Source organism: Balaenoptera borealis, assembly GCF_965194805.1.
Source record: "Balaenoptera borealis genome assembly, chromosome: 11".
NCBI lineage: Eukaryota > Metazoa > Chordata > Mammalia > Artiodactyla > Balaenopteridae > Balaenoptera > Balaenoptera borealis.
In genome coordinates, this window is record NC_138868.1 from 80489672 (window position 1) to 80511266 (window position 21595).

General features: G+C 35.4%; 1 protein-coding gene across 1 annotated transcript in view; it reads right to left on the bottom strand.

Moving 5' to 3' along the window:
- MMP13 (matrix metallopeptidase 13) overlaps positions 1-19035 on the bottom strand; it is a 43142-nt gene extending 24107 nt beyond the window's left edge. Inside the window, exons 1-9 of the mRNA XM_082339972.1 lie at positions 9990-19035; positions 9660-9901; positions 8830-8978; positions 8538-8663; positions 6421-6582; positions 4866-4983; positions 3732-3865; positions 2608-2767; positions 644-747 (exon numbers count right to left, since the gene is read on the bottom strand). Coding sequence (XP_082196098.1) covers positions 644-747; positions 2608-2767; positions 3732-3865; positions 4866-4983; positions 6421-6582; positions 8538-8663; positions 8830-8978; positions 9660-9901; positions 9990-10109 — 1315 coding nt within the window. The 5' untranslated portion in view covers positions 10110-19035. The remainder of the gene's footprint in view (positions 1-643; positions 748-2607; positions 2768-3731; positions 3866-4865; positions 4984-6420; positions 6583-8537; positions 8664-8829; positions 8979-9659; positions 9902-9989) is intronic.
- Between the last annotated feature and the right edge of the window lie 2560 nt (positions 19036-21595).

Consider the following 21595-nt stretch of genomic DNA (forward strand, 5'->3'; position numbering starts at 1 on the left):
AAATTTCAGAGTTTGAAAATAATGTTTTACTCTAGCTACCTTTAAAAGCCCAATCTGTTAGATTCACTTTTTTTTAACATTCCAGTGTTTATCTTTATAAATACTACTAATGCTTTAATATATTGTTTATAATTTAAAGAGGGGGAAAGGTATGAATGTCTCCAGCTCTCTTAAACAGTCACCTCGAATTAATTGCTGTATTGGCAGGAGTTCCAGTTTTGATGCTTGAATTATTGATATTGGTTATTTTTTGTAAGTTAGAGATAACATCCCTTTCCATAATTCAAGCAAAAAATCATTATATAGTTATGATTATTGGTCTTCATATATAAATTACTCCCCACTCCACCCCTGATTTGAACTATACTTTTTGCATCTTAATATCTTTAAATTTAAGGTAGTGTTTAAGATTTGGCATCTTTTATTCATAGAATTAGCAGTCATTAAGTAAAATTCTCATTTATTCTAAGCATATTAATTTTTGTTTGCTGTCTGTGTAAGTAGTCACACAAGAATGAGTAATCCCTTAACTGCCAGACATTTATCAGCACATCTAAATTCTGTGTAAAATTCCTTTATAAGGAAATTATTTCAAGGGGCTACAGAAGCCCTCCATTAAGGTCAGTGCAATGGAACTAGTTACCATTTTTCTCGAAGACAGCATCTACTTTATCACCAATTCCTGGGAAGTTCTCTTCTATTAGTCTGGGGTAGTCTTTATGCATCATACGGTTAGTTTCATCATAGCTATTTAATAAGAAAAAGAAACTCTTGAGTAGGTCGTAGGTAAATTACTTTAGAAATAATACAATGGATATAATGGAAGCTTTCAAAATTGACAGAAGTTTCAAATTTTTAAGTCCATTTGAAACAACCAGTAGCTTTTTAAAATTAGGAATTATAATACTGAGTACATAGTGGATACCTGGTGAGGTATTTTGACTTGCCTAAAGACCATCTTTGTAAAGACAGTTATAAGCTCATTTCCATTTCAAAATTTGCATAGCTGTTATAAAAGAATATTATTAGGAAATTGTTCTTAGAGTGAAATAAATATATGTTTATGCATTGAACAATTATCTGTTGAGCTCCCACTGTGTGTAAGACAACTTGCTAAGTGCAGTAACGGATGCCAAACTATTTAAGGTTCAATTTCTGCACCAAAAAGTTATAGAGGCATACAGTGGAAATAAAACTAGGAAGAGGAGCACAGCTTTCCCCTCTCATAACTTTATATTCCATACTCCTCTTCCTCTGCACATACTCACACCCTAGCCAACCAAACACACTCAGAAATTAACCTAAGAGAACAGCCTCCTGTGATGTAATATTCCTACTGTTACTGATGAAAGTTTTTTATATTTTTGAGGTATGTTTCAATAGATAAAAAGTAAGAACCACTGCACTATCAAGAAAGCTAAGACGTATACACACAAAACTGCAACACTAGGCAATAGCGGCTAAACATCATGAGAGAGTAAACATGAGATGTCATGGGAGTTACATGAGAAGGGAGATAACTTTGAATGGGGTGATCAAGAAAGACTTTCAAGTTAACTTTAAACAGTGGATAGAATTTCCAAAGAGAAGAGATGTAGGGAAAGACTTTTAGCAAAGAAAATTTCATAAGGGAAGGTTATGGGGAGATAAAAGCACAGTGCATTTGAGATATGGTAAGCAATCCATCTTGACGGAGCCATAGACCTCATATAGGGTAAACGGACTGGAACACTAGTGCAGGTAGAACCTGGCAGTAATATTTAAAGTTGTAAGTGTCATTATCAGAAATAAAGAAACCAAAGGGTATTGATATGTAAGAGTGTGTGTGTGTGTACACATGCATGCATGAGTATATATATATATATATATGTATATATATATATATATATATATATATATATATATATATATATATATAGTGAGTGTATATATGTGTGTGTGTATATAGAGGGAGTAAAGTTACCATTTTAAAAATTTCAACTATTGTGTACCTATGAGATAATCATCCCTGAATATAGACGTGGATTTGGGCTCATAAATATTGCCAATGTCAATGCTGCCTTGAGCTCTACACGTGTTTTCAATATTCCTGTTCTACTTGTTCTTCAAAAGGAGCTGGCTTCACAAACTACAAGCCTAGCAGCTTCCTGGCCAACCTCTCCAATGAATCAACAGACTAGAAATTGTAGCCTTCTCTCGCTCAGTCTTTTCCTGTACCTATTCTTGTGTCCTCTCTGGCCACAGAAGATGAAGCTCCATGTAAATTAGGAGAGGATGACAAGAAAGAGAATCCAGGAGAAAGATTACAAGGAATTAAGATGTCAAAATAAGAGAGAGAGTTGTGCCATGGTTGAAGTACAACAAATGCCTAAGAAAGAGAAGAGTGGCCCAGAAAGGGCAAGAATTATATGTGTATTTTCAAGAGAGCTTGAGACTTTTAAATACCTGTGTTAGGAGCTACCTGCTGGAGCTGGCATGGAAGAGAAATGAATGACTGGTATGACGTTTAAAATACTGCATGAGATAATTTTAAGTAGCAAGAGATTTTCGAGACTCACTTTGCCTCTATGACACAAGATGATGGGTCAGTAAATATGGCTGCCATACCTCCAGACTTGGTTTCCGGAGAAGAAGAGCGTCTCCCCTGTATTCTCAAAGTGAACGGCCGCACTTATCTTTTTAACCTCTTTTGGAAATCCCAGTTCGGATATTTTTCTGGGATAACCTTCCAGAATATCATAACCATTAAGAGCCCAAAATTTTCTGCCTAGAATAAGTAAAAGAATTGTTTTATTATTCAAGGGAATCTATTAAAACTCACATAAGTAGATATTTAACAAAGAAAGACTCATTTTGCACATTTAGAAATAAATTAGTCAGTGTTTGTGGTCACCATGTTTATGAAACACAGAAATATGCACATTCTTCAAACAAAAAAAAAAGGATTTAAGATGCCAGTTTCCTAACTGTAAGTATAGCCAACTAAATATCATGATTAGTTTGACAATTTGTTACCTCTGAATATTAAGTTTGGAACTGGGTGAAAAATACGTTAAGATTTCTGTATGAATAAGCAGTACAGTAGGAATAGGAAATTAACTTGAAAACTCAAATTTTATACCAGTAGAAAATTATTTTCTTCTCTAAAAAGTGACTTCATTATAGCATTAATTATAATAGTCAAACAATAGAAACAATGTCAGTAAAATGCTATGTAGCCATTATAAATTATGATCATGAAACTGGAATAGCAATTTGAGAACCTATGTCAAGGGAACAAGTAGAATATTAAAATGTATATACATTATGAATATAAATATTTAAAATACATATTTCATATGGTGAAAGACTAGAAAATAAAGTGAGAAAATAAAATAAGTTGACTTTTCAGAAGGGGAATTACGGATAATTTTTTTCAATTTTTCAAAATGTACATTGTTATAACATTTGCTTAGTAAATAATTTTTAAGAGGAAATAAGAGAAAAAAACTGACATGATTGGTATGAAATAAAGAGTGGATATGATAAGTAATAACGTAGACTTTTTACTTGTCAAATTTGGGGACACTTGGTAGAAAGGTTTCAGGTGCTTTCTGGTTCCCATTTTGTTATACTCGATTCTTAATTTAGGTGTATTTTTGACAACAATCATTTTATTAAGTCTCTGGTAGCATCAAGTTCATCACTGTCTGCTCTGGACATGTGGGAGGTCTCACTGGTGGAAAGATTACCTCTAAAGATGAAGATAAGGTCATGGGAAGGGTGCTCATATGCAGCATCAATACGGTTGGGAAGTTCTGGCCAAAAGGATTTTGTTAAAAACAGCTCTGCGTCAACCTGCTGAGGATGCAGACGCCAGAAGAATCTAACACAAAAGTAAAAATGCAGAGTTTGCCATCATTTTTTCAAGTACAATATGTCTATCCTGCTAGCCACCTGTCTCCACATCAATACAGGTAAGTTAGACACAACCATTCCCTAGCATCCGTGAAGGGGAAAGATTTCCACTTCCCTTAAGTGCCAGTTAAACAAGCTGTTGCTATCTTAACTCTATCCTATAGTATTGAAGTCTAAAATCTCACAGAGCCTTTGTGAAGGCTCCAAGTCATTTGTGGGCTGGGACCATGCTTTGTTCAATTTTGCATATCTTGCAAGTGGCAAGCAAATGTGCCAGGCACTGTGCTGGGCTCTGTAAAGAAAACATGAGTGACACAAACTATGCTCCCAAGATCTCATGGCCTGGGGAAACTGATATATGAGAAAATACTGGAGCACAATGAAATTAAAGCTATAGTAGAGGAGATAGGAATGCTATAGGATCACAGATGAGGGAACAATTAATTCATTGAATAGATGAACAAATGAACAAGTAAGGATATTAAAACAATATCAAAATTAAAAATTAGTATTTCATTTTTCATCACCTATAGATTTAGGTTGTACAGTGCTTCCTCTCTTAAATTCCAATATATGTCATCAGAACCAAAGTTTTTCCATATCAAAAGGAATTCATGTGGAATTATGAGTAACAGCTTACTAATATGGTAATTGATTTCAATAACTGCGTTTTTAAATAAATAAATTGTATTTTTATATTTACTTTGTAAATATGTCTTTATAAGAAAAACTACAACCAAAGATGTAAAAGGAAGCTATACAATGCCAAGATTATCCATTGAAAAGTAAAACATTTATCCATCAGTTATTTATTTCCTCTCATATATGTAAATAAACTACCCAAAGTTCTATTATTTTCACTAACTTCACCTTTCTTTGGAAGTTTGACCACATGTTTTGGCAATTTGAAGACATGGCTTCACAAATGTTTGTTACATGCAGGTTTTATAAAATAATATGAAGAGTACCTGTCTTTAAAGATCATTGTTTCTCCTCGGAGACTGGTAATGGCATCAAGGGATAAGGAAGGATCACATTTGTCTGGCGTTTTGGGATGTTTAGGGTTGGGGTCTTCATCTCCTGGACCTGCAGTCATGAAATGAGTGAAAGAAGTTACTGAGGATGACCTGATTCTGCCAATGGAGAGCAGAAAGGTCAGTAAGTCCTGCCACCCTTACATAATGCTCCAAAGAACCTGTAATCCTACTTTCTTCCTCCATGGTTACCAAGTTCTTGCCTACGGGACTTCTCCTTCTGTTTTCATCTTTCAAGACCCTTGAGAATCATCTCAGCTACAAATTTAGCTTTCTTGAGGTTGGTGATAGAAATGGGGTAGGAGGGAAGAAAAGACTTTGAGGAAATTTTCCCCATGCTTTGCACAACCTATTGACGGACTTCTATTGAGAGACACGTTCCTCTCAAAGTCATTTCTGGTGGCATGTTATCTCTGTGGGAGCCCTCATTTGGGCTCTTTCTCTTGCCTATTTTATCAGCTGTCAGCATCAGCTCATGTCGCTTTATCAGTTGACCACATCACAACTGCATCTCAGTGAAAAGCTAGGTCTTCAGCCACTCTGGTATGACTGGCCACATGTTGGGAAATGTTCCACCAGCTCACATGAGTGCAGAAGAGGTGCAGTACATAAAATAATTCTAAACTTATTTTTCCCTAAATAGGTCCTATTAGTTCTATCATTAAGTTCCTCATTCAAGATATTGTAGAAATAGTAAAAGTTGCAAAATTCTTGCCTGTGGCTACACTAGCTGCTGTAGTAGATTTAAATCCAGAAGGGAAAATAATAGGTTGGGGTGGCCTGAACTAGTTTTCTGAGCTCTGTGTTCTAGAAGTGTTTACACTGATGACTGTGTACTGTGGTTTTACTTCCATTTATGGTAGGTGCTTTTGCTTGTTTGGGTTGAAGTTTAATTATTTTGTAAATATTATTGAAAATTTGGAAGAAAAAAAAAGGAACAGATTCTTACAAATGGCCACTGTAGATGTTGGTTAAAAACTAACACAGGCCACTTGAATGGTTTCTACTGTGGCAAACAGGAGTAGTTGAAAGAATACCCAGATTTTGTAAAAGCTGGTTAAAATCTCACTTTCTCCCTGTATAAGCTGGGTGAAAGCTACCCCAAAAGCTGTGTTACTATCCAGCTGTGTTTCACCCAGCTGTGCTGCTATCGATACACTATTTAAACTCTACAGGCTTAGTTTCTTCATTGGTTAAATGGTGAATAAAATATTTCCCTTTCTGATGTCAGAGGTATTGTGAGGGTATCAAATGTACCCTGCAATGTATAAAATACAAACATGAGGAGTTACATTCTGCAAAAACTTTGGAGAATGGAATATTTTCTACTTGAGCAGGTAGTTTGATTCGGAAAGAAAAAATGAGCGTGTTTCCCCAGGTTTTAATAACAAAACCAGGACAGCAATATTGGTAATGGTAAATTCACTAATAATTTAGAAAACAAATGTATATATCTCTTCTGCTGTTAAACTGGTAAATTAATAGTTACCATAGAGAGACTGGATCCCTTGTGCATCATCATCAGGAAGCATAAAGTGGCTTTTGCCAGTGTAGGTATATATGGGAAACATGAGTGCCCCTGGGTCTTTGGAGTGGTCAAGACCTAAGGAATGGCCAAACTCATGGGCAGCAACAAGAAACAAGTTGTAGCCTATAAGAAAACAAAGAAACTGAGAAAAAAATGTCCTCCAATGACCAATTCACAGAATAAATATTATTTTCCTCATCTATCTGGTATGTCACCATTTCTCTTTCTTGGCTATTTAACTCACATTTTAAAGTTAATATTCAGTGGCTTAAAGGAAGATTTAAAACATTGATTTAATCATTATAAATATTTGGTGCTCTCTTTGATTATAGCTGCCTACACAGAGTACCAACACATTGATTAGTAATCAAAAAAGATTTATTGTGAAGACACTAGTAATCCTGATTTGCTCTTTGTTTTCTCATGTCAGATGAGGAAAGTAGACAGTGATGACTTTAACTGGAAACTCATGGGAAAAAATATAGGGTGATACATATCTACGGTACTGCCTAGAACATCATCTAAATAGGAGGCATCATCCAAAGGTATAATGACCAAGCATAGAGGATGCATTAAACAGGATCTCCAGGAATCTACTTGGGAGCAAATTCCAACCAAATGATCCTTTCCAGAATATCTCTAGACTCTAGAATTTAAAGAAACAGAAATTATGGACGTGATTGACCAACTTTCCTCTATTCTCGAAGACTACTATGTCAATGTATTTACATTATTTCCTCTAGTCACTCTTTCCACCAATTTTTGAGCCTCCTAATACTGGTAATTTAAATTGGAAAAAAATAATAAAATATTAAAAGAAAAAGAACACATGAAAGCTGGAGCCAGTGGTTTCAATTTGACCTTGAATGCACTTTGCTATCATAGCCTATGCATGAAGAAAATGTATAACAAATTTAGTGAATTGTGCAGACCATAAGAGTGATCAAAGTTCATGATAATCTGAATGACAAGTAATTCTTCATTGAAATAACTAGCAGTGGGTACCATTCTTGGCCTTCAGCTGAAAAATTAATCCTGACTTGTGGATGTTTTCATTCATTTCACTTAAATATTTCAAACCCAGAATTTATGCAGGAACCAAAAACTGAAGCTTACTGTGACTATGTCTTAACAATACTATGTGTTGTTCTTTCCTCCTAAAATCATTCTTACCTGTGAAATATTCAGACCTTAAATATATAAATTCTCACCTTTCCTTCCAAAGACAGATTGGAGATGTAAGCATTGAGACATTGACTATTCAATGCCCAGTTTTACTTCTTGGAAAAATAATTCTTTTTATTTAAATGAATAATAAAAAGTAGCTGTTTTTGAAGGCTACCCTCTAATTTTCACAACTAAGAGTCCATATAGCTCCAAAATTAAGTCCTAGTTGGGATAATCTAGCTTTTCTGCCTAAATTAACATTCCCAATTCTTTTGAGCCTTGACGATTCAACTACTGACTGAATTCACTCAACAGTCAGTTTCATTTTGCTCTTGTAAATACAATTTAATCTGTTTTGTCTCATGCTTTCTCAAGTAAGACACTATATTGATTTGTTAGAGTGGTATTTGTAAAATCAGTGATATAGACAAGTCTAAAGCAAGTAACATATAACAGAGAACAGAAATTTGACTGCACTTGTGCCATTAATATTTCTACAAGGAAAAAAAATTCCAACTCACATCCAACTCATTTATGATCTACATATTTAGCCTTAATAGTTTTTAGATTTATATTTGTAATAAACTGTACTTCTTCAACATGTCAAAGGTAATCCACAATAATAATACCTTGGTTGACAGAAAGCATTCTGATCCTGTTTCAAAGTTAGCTAGTATCCCTTGAGCCACTAGACTTAGTAGATTTTGCTCATTTTTAATGTTTCATATTGGCTTATAGAAATGTCACTTGTAGAGACTAATAAGTGGAAGATTATCATACTTGTTAAACTTTTTTGGAAAATAGAATCAAATACCAAATATAATTTACAGTATGCTTAAACTTCTTATTAATGGGTTAATAATCTAATCTAATCTGATAATCATGAATTATATCTTTATAAGAAATACTACCTTTGGAACTACTTGTCCAGGTTTCATCATCATCAAAATGGGCATCTCCTCCATAATTTGGTCCAGGAGGAAAAGCGTGAGCCAATAGACCAGAGGGTCCATCAAATGGGTAGAAGTCACCATGCTCTATACACAAAAACAAGAGTTAAGACTCTAATTATATGAAGTAGCGCCTAGCACAGGTGCTTGGTGAATTTTTGTTGAATTCTGTAAAAATTAATGAATAACTGAAAGAAGGAATAAAAGAATGGAGCCAAATAAGGAGCAGAATATAAAAATTCTGCATCATTACCTTTAGTTCCAAAAGAGATCATGATATCCGCAGTGCCACTGTGAATTCTGGTAAAATTCAGAGGTGTCACATCAGACCAAACTTTGAAGGCTTTTTTGAATGCCTTTTCAACTTCAGAATGAGTCAAGTCAGGGGTATAATTCACAATTCTATTCAACAGAGAAAGTTTCAATCAAAATTTTGGAAGGTGAAAGCTATTTTAGAATATATTTTCTTGGAATACTGCTTTTCTACTCAAAATGCAATGGTTTCTCTAAAAGTTCTACTAAAGGTCCATTGTTTCCAAGAACTTATTAATTATGATGCCATAGAAAGACTATAAAATGAAGAATTCAATCAGATATTTGAGTATCTCCAAATATTTGACCATTTGACATCTTAAAGTATTTAGATGTTTAATAAAGCTTATACTGCATGCTAAAAGTTCTGTATCACTATAGCCTAAACAAATGAAATAGTTCTGTAAAGTTCATAGAGAATGAAACTCTCCATTTTTAGCACTGTTATAATAAATATGCCTGATTACTGCATCTGCAAATTTTCTTGAAACTACTTTTACCTCTATTTTGATTTCATATCTGAAAGAAATAAATTGAGATTTGCAGTGAGAAATAATGCTGGGTTTATGTAACAATAATAGATGCTATGAGATATTCTCATCAACAGTATTAAAGTTATTCCTGGACCTACTTAACTTCCAGTTTAATATCTAAGGCCTACGTAAAACAATGGGACCACACGTGTTCTGTCACCTGTAGCTTGTGCTGAAAATTAGACATCTGATATTACAAAATATAACAAATATTAAAGAAAGATAGTCTATGATTTACCTGTAGGTTAAGTTCATTTTGGGCCATTTGAGATTTCGAGGAAAAACATTGTATTCACCCACATCAGGGACCCCACATCTTGGTTTTTTCATGATGTCTAAGATGTTATCATCAAGTCTGCCAGTCACCTCTAAGTTGAAAAAAGACTGCATTTCTCTAAGCCTGTCAACCACAGAGCTTGTTGCCTTCTTCTTCAGGATTCCAGCAGGATTCAGAGGATAGTAGTATGATTTCAGGTAGTTCTAGGAAAGAGACCAAAATGATCCTCTTTTAAAAGAAAAGGACATTTATGAAATGTATCACACCATTGGGATTGGCAAAATACTCTACCTCTGCAAACTGGAAGTCTTCCTCGGACAAATCGTCAGAATCTCCATCATTGGGAAGAGGCAGGGACCAACAATGAGTCCAAGTCAAGAAGAGGAAGGCAGCCAGGACACCTGGGTGCATCTTGAATGGTTGTGCCTGGAGGCTGCTGCTTTTCCACAGGCAAGTACCTTTACTTTTATAGGCCTATGATGGTGAGTCATCATTTGTGGACAAGTTTCAACTTTCTAGTCAGTTAAAGGTAAACATGTTTACATGGGGACTTTTTTTCCTCCCAAGAAGTGTGGTTTGTGGTAGAATTTGAGGGAAATATAAAATGAGGGCTTCTCTTATTTCAGCAGGGTCTCAAAAACCATCTGGCAAAATAACGGCCTCAGCATATTTATGGCTATTGTGGGAAGAGTAAAATTTTCACTTCACTTGGCAAAAATGTTTTCCCCTTTGTAGGAAAGTAGCTACTTCTACGTTTTCAGATAAGAATATCAAGATGGTACACTTACTTCTGTAAGAAGAAATCTAGTCTTGTTTCCAGAATGTTTATAACCTGGTGAGTTTTAAACTTCATTTTCTCCAGAGAACCTAAGAGGGAAATATTATATATACCTGAAGGCCACAGAAATGGACCAGAACCAAGCTTGGAGACTCATCACAGGATTGAGTGCAGCAGCTCGAATTTAAAAGCACTGGTGTGACCTCTCAACAAACATGGAGCCCTGCATGAATTCCCTACAGGTCCAGGCAGAGGTAGAAGAATGTATTAGAATACAGTATATTGGAATACAGTATAATGGCTAACACATATTGAGGGATTATTGCATGCTAGACTTAAAAGGTATTACCTCATTTAATCCTTACAATAGTCTTATGAAGTAGGTATTGTAGGAAGGCTTGTTTTTCACTTTACGTATGACTAATCTGAGACACAGAGAAGTTAAATATTTGTTTAAGGTGATATGGTTAATAAATGCTACTACCAGCATTTGAATCCAGGCCAGTAGACTTCATGTTTTTGACCGCCATGGAATATGACCTCTACTCCATCCATTCTCAGATATTTTCTCAAAAACAGAGCTGCTTAGTGCCCACACCTCTGGGAGTGCTCAGGAAAACTAAGACTCTATGGCCATTTTCAAGTTTCTTGATTTTCACTTTTAATTTTGAATAATAGAAGTACCTTTGGTCTAACTCCAGAAAACTGTCCTTTAGGGGCCTCTAGTCTATTATTCCCTTTAGAACTTCACACATTTAATACCATAAAATCAGAATGCCATCTCTGGTCCCTTGCAGATGTAAATGGATAATATGGACCATTTTATAATATGGACCAGAAATATGGACCATGATCTTCAGATTGACTGAATGATTGAAAACGCAAGTTAATTTAAGTGATTGTCAGAGAGAAGTTTAGGTCAGAAAATACTAAGACAAACAGGAGGAGCATGAAGACAGATTAAGGTGAGTAGGGAAGGGGTATCCCAACATGTGGGTAAAATGCTATAATCTAAATTAGCCAGTACCTCAGAGAAAACCAGAAAAACCTATCACATGTAAGCAATCACTTGAGGGAAACATTATGCTTTTATCCAAAATAGAGCCAAATAGATCCTTACAATAGATTATTTCCAATGAGTTCAATATTAGATTTGGGCTCAATCAGCAATGCAAAATAATAATTTGATTTAAGCCTCTTCCATGTATAACATTTAACTTTGAGATTAAGTGAAAATTATCCACAAATTTGATTCATCTATTAAGCTTACAAGAAATCGATTCATTAGAAAGCATTTCCTTTTACCAATAAATTTTTATAGTCTTTTAAGGTCACATTAGATAATAAAAAAGAAGTCCTTGAACAAGAAGTTTAAAAACAAGTGTCATTTTGTTTTATGTTTGAAAGTGGGTGAAAAGAATCAAATAGGCTAACTCTACTTATAGATCTTCATATATTTATAGAAATGTTACCACCTGAAACTAGAATTTTTTTAAAGCCCTTTTCATTATTAAATCAATGAATGCTGATTGGGCATCAACTATGCAGGATACTATGCTAGTCGCTATGAAGATGGAATGAAGGGTCAGATAAGAGCCTTTTACTTGCGGTGATTGCAATATTATCTCCCCCATAAAGAAGGATTTTTAATGAACAATAAAAATAAATGTCACCATTTCCAACTTTCAAAATTATGCTTATGTCAAACCGCTTTAATATTTTATTAGTTTCTTGTTTCATTTAAGAATATAAACAGTGCAAAAGATAAAACACAGAAAGTTTAATGAGAACATGTTGTCACACATTTCACAATTTTCTCTAGTGGAATAAATAAAAATTCCTCAGAAGATTAAAGTAGAAATTGATTTCTTAGGAAAATCATCAGACTGCTCGACTGTAGGCTATTGTTCACGGAGGACTGGTTTTACACAGTGATCAGGATGTGTCACACATGGAAATGTGTTGACAAACTGCTTGTCAACACAAGTCCTTATCTCGGGTTAATTATTAAAATGAAAGCCAGGCCTTCTGGTTATCACTGGTGATGTGGTTTGTGGTTTCAAATGACAACTTAAACACAAAGAGGCTGAACTGGTATATACAAATTGTTCTAAGCAGCTTACGAATCACTGGGAAATTTGAAAACCTGTAGAACAAGCAAGCAAAACTGTAGACGAAATTAGATATGTGCAGGTATGTGTATCTACTGCTGATTCAGATATAAGCAATGTGGGACTTTTTAAAACATATGTCATCATCAGTTTCTAAGTTCAAAACATCACCCAGAAGAGAACCTAAAATGTCTATGAACAACGCTTGAGTAAAGCACAGGGGTGTTTCTGATTAGAAATAATGAAATAATAGGAACAATGGGCCATTTGAGTTGGGTTAAAATTATGAAAATTCTGTAAATCAAAGAACCTTTATGATAAAAAATTTGGCTTCAGCTTAGAGCATTGTAACTTATCAGTGTTGACAACGACACTTAGTAGTATCTTTATTTTTCTAAAAGGCAAAAGATTTGATTCTGTAACTGCATAAATGATTTTTTTAAACACTCTCTGATGGTTGCTTTGCTCTAGTCTCTGATTTTCTTTCATTCTGTCCTTTTTTTTGCCCATGACCCCATGAAATGGGCTCACGTGCTCTTAAAAAAAGAAAACTAAACTAGAATTTAAACACTTAATCATATTTACACCCTAGATTAAGGTGTAAGAATGCCCCACCTAACCTACTTATGCACAATCATGACATAATCCACTATTTTAGATGCTACAAAGCAGAAGGTCAGCAATTTAGGAGGTCATTTACTTTTAACATTTGAATAGTATAGTCTTCAGAGATCCTGCATTCATACTGGGTTGATCCACAAAAAAAATAAATAGAATCTGCAAGAAAAAATAAAAGTCTTTTCAGTTCTTACTCGAGTATGACATCTGAAAGTCAAGACACAATTTCCTGGGCTCTATTCCTAAATGAATTTTAATTTTTATTGTGCTTTGTTCAAAAGGGTGGTCACTGAATGTCCACCTCTGCCAGCTTTAACCAAATACTGTAAGAGAAAACAACCAGGAATAGAACACACATTCAAGCCCATACATGCCCAAATGTCTCTGAAAAGGAAAAAAAACAGGGTTTGGCAGTGAATAATAGAAATGAAAACCAGCTCGAGAAATGGGGCCTGAGGTTTTAACAACAAGCAGTTTCAGTGTATTTTAAAATCCCTAATATTTAAACAATGAATCAAAAAGTCTATTTTTAAAACAACCTAACCTCACCTTGCTACCTCAATTCACTAACGTAGAAGTTGTTACATATTTTTAAGCAATAAATTTTCTGATTTAAAAAGTAAAATACAAAAAAGTAATAAACTTATTGCATAATGACTGGAAAATAGGGAGAAAACTAGAAGACAAAATTTACTGTAATACCCCAAGATTTTTTAGATAACCCCATATATATATAAAATTTAAGGATATATATATCCTTTAAATTGATTTATTTAGATGACAGTCAACCTTAAAAGTTTTTAAAAACAGTACTTTCTAGAATAGAAGAACTTGCCAGGTTAGTCATACGTTGCATCTATTTTATTTTCAATTCTAGGAAAGTTATCTTTAATAAATTTGGGGTAGCCATCTTCCATAGTTTGCCTTTCTTGATTGAGTCTATTATAAAATTGAGAATGAACTAAAAATGCACAAAATGTATCTTAATAATGCTATACATTAAAGAGGTTAACATTTAAATTTTTTCTATATGCTCTAGTTAGTTAATTTCAGAAAAGTATAGACAGGAATTCACTGCAACCATGAACTACCAACAAAGGCTTCTACCTCAACCTGGCTGCTAAGATGATTTCATCCCTTCAGCACTGGTCTGCAAGTGAAAAAGGTGGTCATCCCAGTGTTAGGTTCATGGACAGCAGTATCAATCTCTTAGGTGTCTCCTGGAAATCCAAGCTCACTTATTCCCTTGGGACATTCATCTAGCACGACATGAAGGCCCTAAAGTTTTTTCTTGTTAATAACAATGAATCAAAGAAAGACCTTAATTTTGGTTGGAAAGTTATGACCAAGCAAGGGACATGTCTAAGGTTAAGAATGTAATAAACTGACTGAATATAAACTAAATTACAAAGAAATCCTTCTAAGTTATGGACTACAGGATGTGTGTTTGTTTCTTTTACCTCTCCAGGATCCAGTCCTTAGCTAAGTCTGTGGAGCTCACATAGAGATGGATAGCACAGGGCTTGGAATCAGTTATACCAACTGAAATCCCAACTCTGCCATTTATTAGCTCCCTAATCTCAGTGATACAACAGTGAACAAAACACATCAAAATCCTGGTCCTCATGAAGCGAACACTCTAGTAGAGAGAGAGAGAGAAAAGGAGAAAAATAGAGCAAGATAGAGAGTTGAGGGCTCAGGGAGGACTGTTGTAATTTATATATGGTGACAGGGAAGGGATCACTGAGGAAGTGAAATTTGAGAGAAGACCTGAGGGAAGGTCAGTGAAGGCATGAGCTATGGAACTGTCTGAGGAAGAATGCTCTTGGCAGAGAGAACAGCAAGTGCAATAGCCGTGAGGTAAGAATGTGCTGGTATAATTGGGGAAAGCAGCAAGGAGACCAGTGTGGCTGGAGCAGAGTGAGGAGAAAAGTTACTCAATCTTAACTATACAAATGGGATCATCACAGTACCTGTGTTATAGGTTATATGAGGACTGAGGGCATTTGCAACAGTGCCTGGCACACAGGAAGCACCTGATATATATCATTAATTAACAATAACTAACCTACCTAGCACCCAGCAAACCCATTGTGCCAGGCACTCTTATAGGCATACAGGATATTGCATAAACAGTATTGACGAGAACTCTTAGATATTAGAAGGAGAAAGTAGACATTGCAAAAAAAAAAAAAAAAGGCAAGTTTATCTAGTTAGAAATATTATTAAGAATGTAAAATGAAGTGATGCTATAGAATGGTTGGAGGCAGGGCTGGGGGGATGGACACTTTCACCTGAATGTCAAGGCAGGCCTCTCCAAGGAGATACACTTAAAACTGAGACCAGATGACAAGAGAGTCTCAGCCATGAAAATATCTGGGAGCAGAGTATTAGTCTAGGCAGAAGGAACTGCAAGCACAAAGGCACTAGCATGGAAGAAAGCTTCTGTTCAGGGAAGAGGAAAAACGTGTGCCAGACTGTAGCCAACAAGGAGAGTGGTGGGAAAAGCTGAACTGGGGAATTTGAAGACTGTCAACTTGGGGTGTTTCCCAGGTATTCCACTGATGTTAGGCTCCAAATTTGACTTACGTGTCCTTAAAGATAATTTTTTCTCCTCGTAACTGCATAATAGCATCAAGTGTGAAGTCTAGATCACATTTCTTCGGCGTTTGCCCACCAAATGATCTCTTTCTTGGACCTAAAAGTAAGAAAATAATGACCCAACATGGTCCCTTGATCTTCTTCAGATTCTTTTCAAAAGTAAAATAACCTTAGCATTCTAGTTTTGATGTCTAGATTAAAATGAGATAGGAAAACGTCTTCAGATCATATATTGTGGCTTATTCCTAATTCTTAGTCTCAAATACTGACCTGTGTTTCCGTGTGTCTGGGGGAAGGGCCACTGCTTAGCTTTAAGGTGAAGCTGATGTTCTTAACTTCCTATATTCAACCCTTCCTCTGTTAATTAGTACTTTTCCTGGGCCCTCTTGCCAAATGGCTTCTAGGTAGGGTCAGCCAAAGGGAGGCACTGGAGAGCAGGAGAAAAGCCAGTATTTCTTGTCCTCTCCTCTCTCTTCCTTGGGAAGAGTGGTGGCTGTCTCCAGTTCTCTGTAGACAGCCCCTCCCTCTGTGGTTCCAGCTCCTCCCAGGCAGCCCCACCATGCTTTCTAACTCCTCATCACTCAGGGTTCTGGGTTGGTCACATCATCTGCTCCCTGTGTCCCTCTAGCCCCAGGGACTGGTAGAGGTTTTCGGTGTTGCTAATTTGTGGGTTGTTTCTGTTTCTCTCCTAATCTTGTTTTAATACCTAAAGTGATTTCTGGTTCCTGGTTGGATCCTGACCGATAAAGTTGACAATATAAGGATTAAAATGGGAAAACTGTAATACATTTTCCAGTCCCAATCAGCACTGACTTACTGTATCTTCTTGTATAGTTTAATGTATATCTTCATGTATAAATTATATATTTATTTTCAGATACAAGGATAATAATAGCTCCCTATTTTTAAATTTCACAGAGAGTGAGAAAATGAAATGAAAATTGTAGTTTGACAGCAAATGTAATAATTATTTTACCCGGTCCCCAGGACCTATGGGTAAGGAACATTTTCTCCTAGGTCTGGCCAAAGACTGATGCCATGTCCTTCATTAATTAGATTCTATGGTAAGTTATATTTTAATTAGATTATGTATTTCAATTAATAAATACCCCACCTTTAATACAAATTTCTGGGTGTTTTTTTTTTTTCTTTTGGATGCACCACACGGCTTGCAGGATCTCAGTTCCCCTACCAGGGATTGAACCCGGGTCACGGTAATGAAAGCCCAGAATCCTAACCCCTAGGCCACCAGGGAGCTCCCAGAAATTTCTTCTCATACAAAATTTGGAATGAATTTAATATAAATTATATGAATTTTAACAGAATGGATTTTATAAAATGGTATTCTGTAGTCTGCACCAGCCATGTATTTGCTAAAGTGCAGCATACAATTATGAGCCTCTCTTCTGAGATGGGAAAAAGATTTGGAGAATCGTAAACTACAGGTACAGAGATAACTAAATTACTATAAAATATACCTTTTGAAATAAGATTGAAATTTTGGGTGAAAAGTAAATGGAGGCCAACCTGGTAATCCTGATTCTGTCAGATTTGGACTTCCACAAACTCATGGAGAAAATCATTCCTCACTGTTATGTGTCTTAGGACTGCATTTTTCAAAGGGGGTGATGTGAAACCTCATTCTATGGGATATATCAGAGGTGTTCCACCAATATTAATGGTGGGAATGAAGAAAGGTAGCGAGGGAAGGAGGGAGAAAAAGAGGGAAATGTCTATGGTCAAATAAACTTAGGAGACATTGGGTTAAACAACTGTGAACCATTTCTTTCCTGGAGGACTTCCTAGAGCTTCATGACATTATGAAATCTAAGAAAAGGGCTAGAGCTTGGAATGAGTCCCTCAGTTATTTGAGCTTGGAACAGTCTTTTCAGTTGCTTCTTGCAGCATTGGAATTCCACAGTACACAGATTGAGAAAAGCTGTTTTAGGAGATTAGCAGGGCAAATGAATACTTCTAGAATGAGAAGAAAACCAAATGTCAGCAAACCACAGAAAGTCCAGATGCCTTTGACATCATCCTCAGAGAAGATCTTCCTCTGGCTAAAGTGGGTGTATATCAGATAAGGTACATCAGAACCTTGGGGTCCCTGGAGTGATGGGGGCCCAAGTTGTCGCCAAATTCATGTGCAGCAACAGCAAACAGGTTAATGTCTATGAAGGAACACAGTGTTGATGATGTAAGTAGAACCACACCAAAATCAGTTTTTTTAAAAGATTTTTTTAGACAAATTCTTTAAGCCTTATTAATTACATCTCTCCCTTGTTGCATATTTAATGAAGAAGGACAAAAACCAAAATCTGTTAAGGATACCTTCATCAGTGGCCCTGACACAGCAAGTGCCCAAGGGGTGCAGGTTGGAGCCACTGAGATTCCATTACTGATTTTGTTGTGCCCTTTGACTGCTGTGTTATTAGGCAGTAATGAATAAGAGAAAAACTATGGTCACTTTACTTTCAGTGAAAAAGAAATTTTGGGCACCACACAACTGTACAAGTATATACAGCCACTATGGAGAACAGTATGGAGGTTCCTTAAAAAACTAAAAATAGAACTACCATACGACCCAGCAATCTCACTCCTGGGCATATACCCTGAGAAGACGATAGTTCAAAAAGAGTCATGCACCACAATGTTCATTGCAGCTCTATTTACAATAGCCAGGACATGGAAGCAACCTAAGTGTTCATCGACAGATGAATGGATAAAAAAGATGTGGCACATATATGCAGTGGAATATTACTCAGCCATAAAAAGAAATGAAATTGAGTTATTTATAGTGAGGTGGACAGACCTAGAGTCTGTCATACAGAGTGAAGTAAGTCAGAAAGAGAAAAATAAATACCATATGCTAACACATATATATGGAATCTAAAAAAAAAAAAAATGGTTCTGAAGAACCTAGGGGCAGGACAGGAATAAAGACACAGATGTAGAGAATGGACTTGAGGACAAAGAGAGGGGTAAGGGTAAGCTGGGACGAAGTGAGAGGGTGGCATGGACTTATATATACTACCAAATGTAAAATAGATAGCTAGTAGGAAGCAGCCATGTAGCACAGGGACCACCTAGAGCGGTGGGATAGGGAGGATGGGAGGGAGATGCAAGAGGGAGGAGATATGGAGATATACGTATATGTATAGCTGATTCACTTTGTTATAAAGCAGAAACTAAAACACCATTGTAAAGCAATTATACTCCAATAAAGATATTTTTTAAAAAAATCTTAATTAGTTTGTAATATGTAAAAGAAATAACGAATCCTGTACTGGTAGTGGATATGGGCCCCAAAGCCAGACAGATTCCTCACCTGTGAAGTGGGGATAATGAAACCAGTCTTACAGGATTAGTGAGAGAATTTAATGGTAAAGCACATGGCACATTATAAGAATTCAATCACTGTACTAGAGATTAGCTTTTGTTGTTGTTTATATTATTAATATCCAAAGGACCCAGCAAATAGTAAGTGCCTAATGTACAGTAGCTACAAAGATTAAAATCTGAATAATGATAATGGAGTTTATCCAGAGTTTATTTTGGCACTATGAAAACAATTGCTGAACTGCAAGCTATAATGCACACACTAGGGGTATTCAAGTGCGAAGCTTTAGGTTGTTTTAAAGCATTTAGCAATATTTGCATAAAATCAATAAACATGCCAATTAAGGTAATTCTTGTTGATTCAGGCAAGCCTTCTGACAGAAAGTACTTGGCAAACATGACTATTAGTATGTAGTTGATATAAACACACACCCTCCTAATTCCACATTTGCCCAAGTTAGAGAAGTTTTTACAGCAAGCTTTTCTAATGTTCATTAGTTTACTATGAAGGATATATTTTCTATGCCAGCTCGGGGACAGAGTGACACATTGTTTTTCTAATAAGAAAGAAGAGAGATTATAGATCGATATTTAATGCCTGTGTTTTCTACCCCTTGATATGATATTTAGTCAAAGTGTTAGTGAAGAATAGGAATATAATATAAAGCAGCAAAACATGAAATAAAGATCATTGCTTTATATCTGAATATATGACAATATGTTTTATTTGTAAATCACTATAAATTATTTCCACCATACGGAAGTTTAAATGATCAATTAGCAAACTATATTACACTTTCTTCAACCATAGGAGCGAAAAAACCTGGGTCAATTCAAACTGTAGTGTTACCACACAATCCCTGCAGTGTCAGCTTAACAATCAAAGACCTAAAAAAGCATTTTGGTTGATTCTGTTTTATTGCCTTAATTGCTGTTGGGGATATGAGATGGAAAACTCAATGTTTTGACAACCTATTTACATAAAATGGAAAAAGCAATTTTCTCCCAAATGGGGGATTTCTGTAACTTTCACCACTCTTTGATGTCAGTGATTACACAAGTTCAGTGAATAGGATTACATCAATTCTAATTGAAGGACATTCACCTTTACCTTTGGAATCATTTGTCCAGAGTTCATCAACATCAAAGTGAACATCATCTCCCAGACCCTCACCAGGAGAAAAAGCATGCGCTCGCTGTCCAAATGACCCATCAAATGGGGAAGAAATCTCCATATTCTAAAAGGGAAACAACTCAGAAAATAATTGTGGAAAAATTGTCAAGACAAGAACAAACCCTATCACTTCAGGTAGAGTGTATTAAAAAATGAGACATCCTCAATAAAGACAATCTTTTCATCATTATTAACTCTGCTTTTGAAGACGATTATATGTCAGTAGTGTCCCAGAAAACTCTAGTGAATTTGAGTTGGGTCTTATCACTCCAAACCTTGAATGCTGCTTGGACAGCATGGTCCACACTTTTAGGGAAAAGAGTTGGAGTGTAATTTGCTATTCTGATAAACACACAGAGACATTAAAATGTGACATTTTAAAGATTGTTGTACTCTTGGATCTAGCCTTTTCATGATTCTTATTTCCTTATAGAATCAGAAATCTAAGGTACACTATGATATATTAAAATTTCTTTAGAGACAGGCTTAATTTTTAATGTGATACAAGTATCCTTACTTAAAAAAATCTAAATTGCACTATAATCAGCTAATATTTAAAAATTACTATAAGACATTAATAATTTTAAATAAGGGTGCAAAATTCCACTTAATATAAAATATTTGAATGTTTGTTTTATTTCATTGGAGTACCAGGCAAGAGATAATTCAGTACAACTAATAAATTAACATTTAGCCTATGCTACATATCAATAAGTAATGCACTAAATGATTGAATTGGTGGTCCCATAGTTCAGAGGCAAAACATTTAAAAAATATTACTGTAAAAAAATTAAAGAAACATTAAGTTCATAGATTCTTGGGAAAAATTAGCTACTGCACTCTAACTGGATTTGCCTTTCAAGTAAAACTAAACATTAGCACAGAAAAACATTAAAGTGTTTCCTTTCTCCATCATTTTGCTAGATGAGATTTATGTATACTAAATAAAATATTAAACTATATCAGCAGGCTTTTAATCAGTGAGGTCTTACTTTAAAATGCATTCACTAATGGAGAAATATCTTTCTGATGTACTAGAGATTGAGTGCAAAAATGCTTCTTATTCATTTTAATATACCTAGAGATTCGACCCATGCTTCTTACTCAATTAAAATGTGTTGAATGGATAAACCAATGACTAAATGAACAGATACAAATAAAAACAGGCTCAATGTGAGTATCTACAGATTTCATGCTGGAATTATCTCATGTCTTAATCCTTTGCTTCACTTGAGTTGTAATTTAGAACCTCACTTGAGAAAGAATCAGTTCCAAG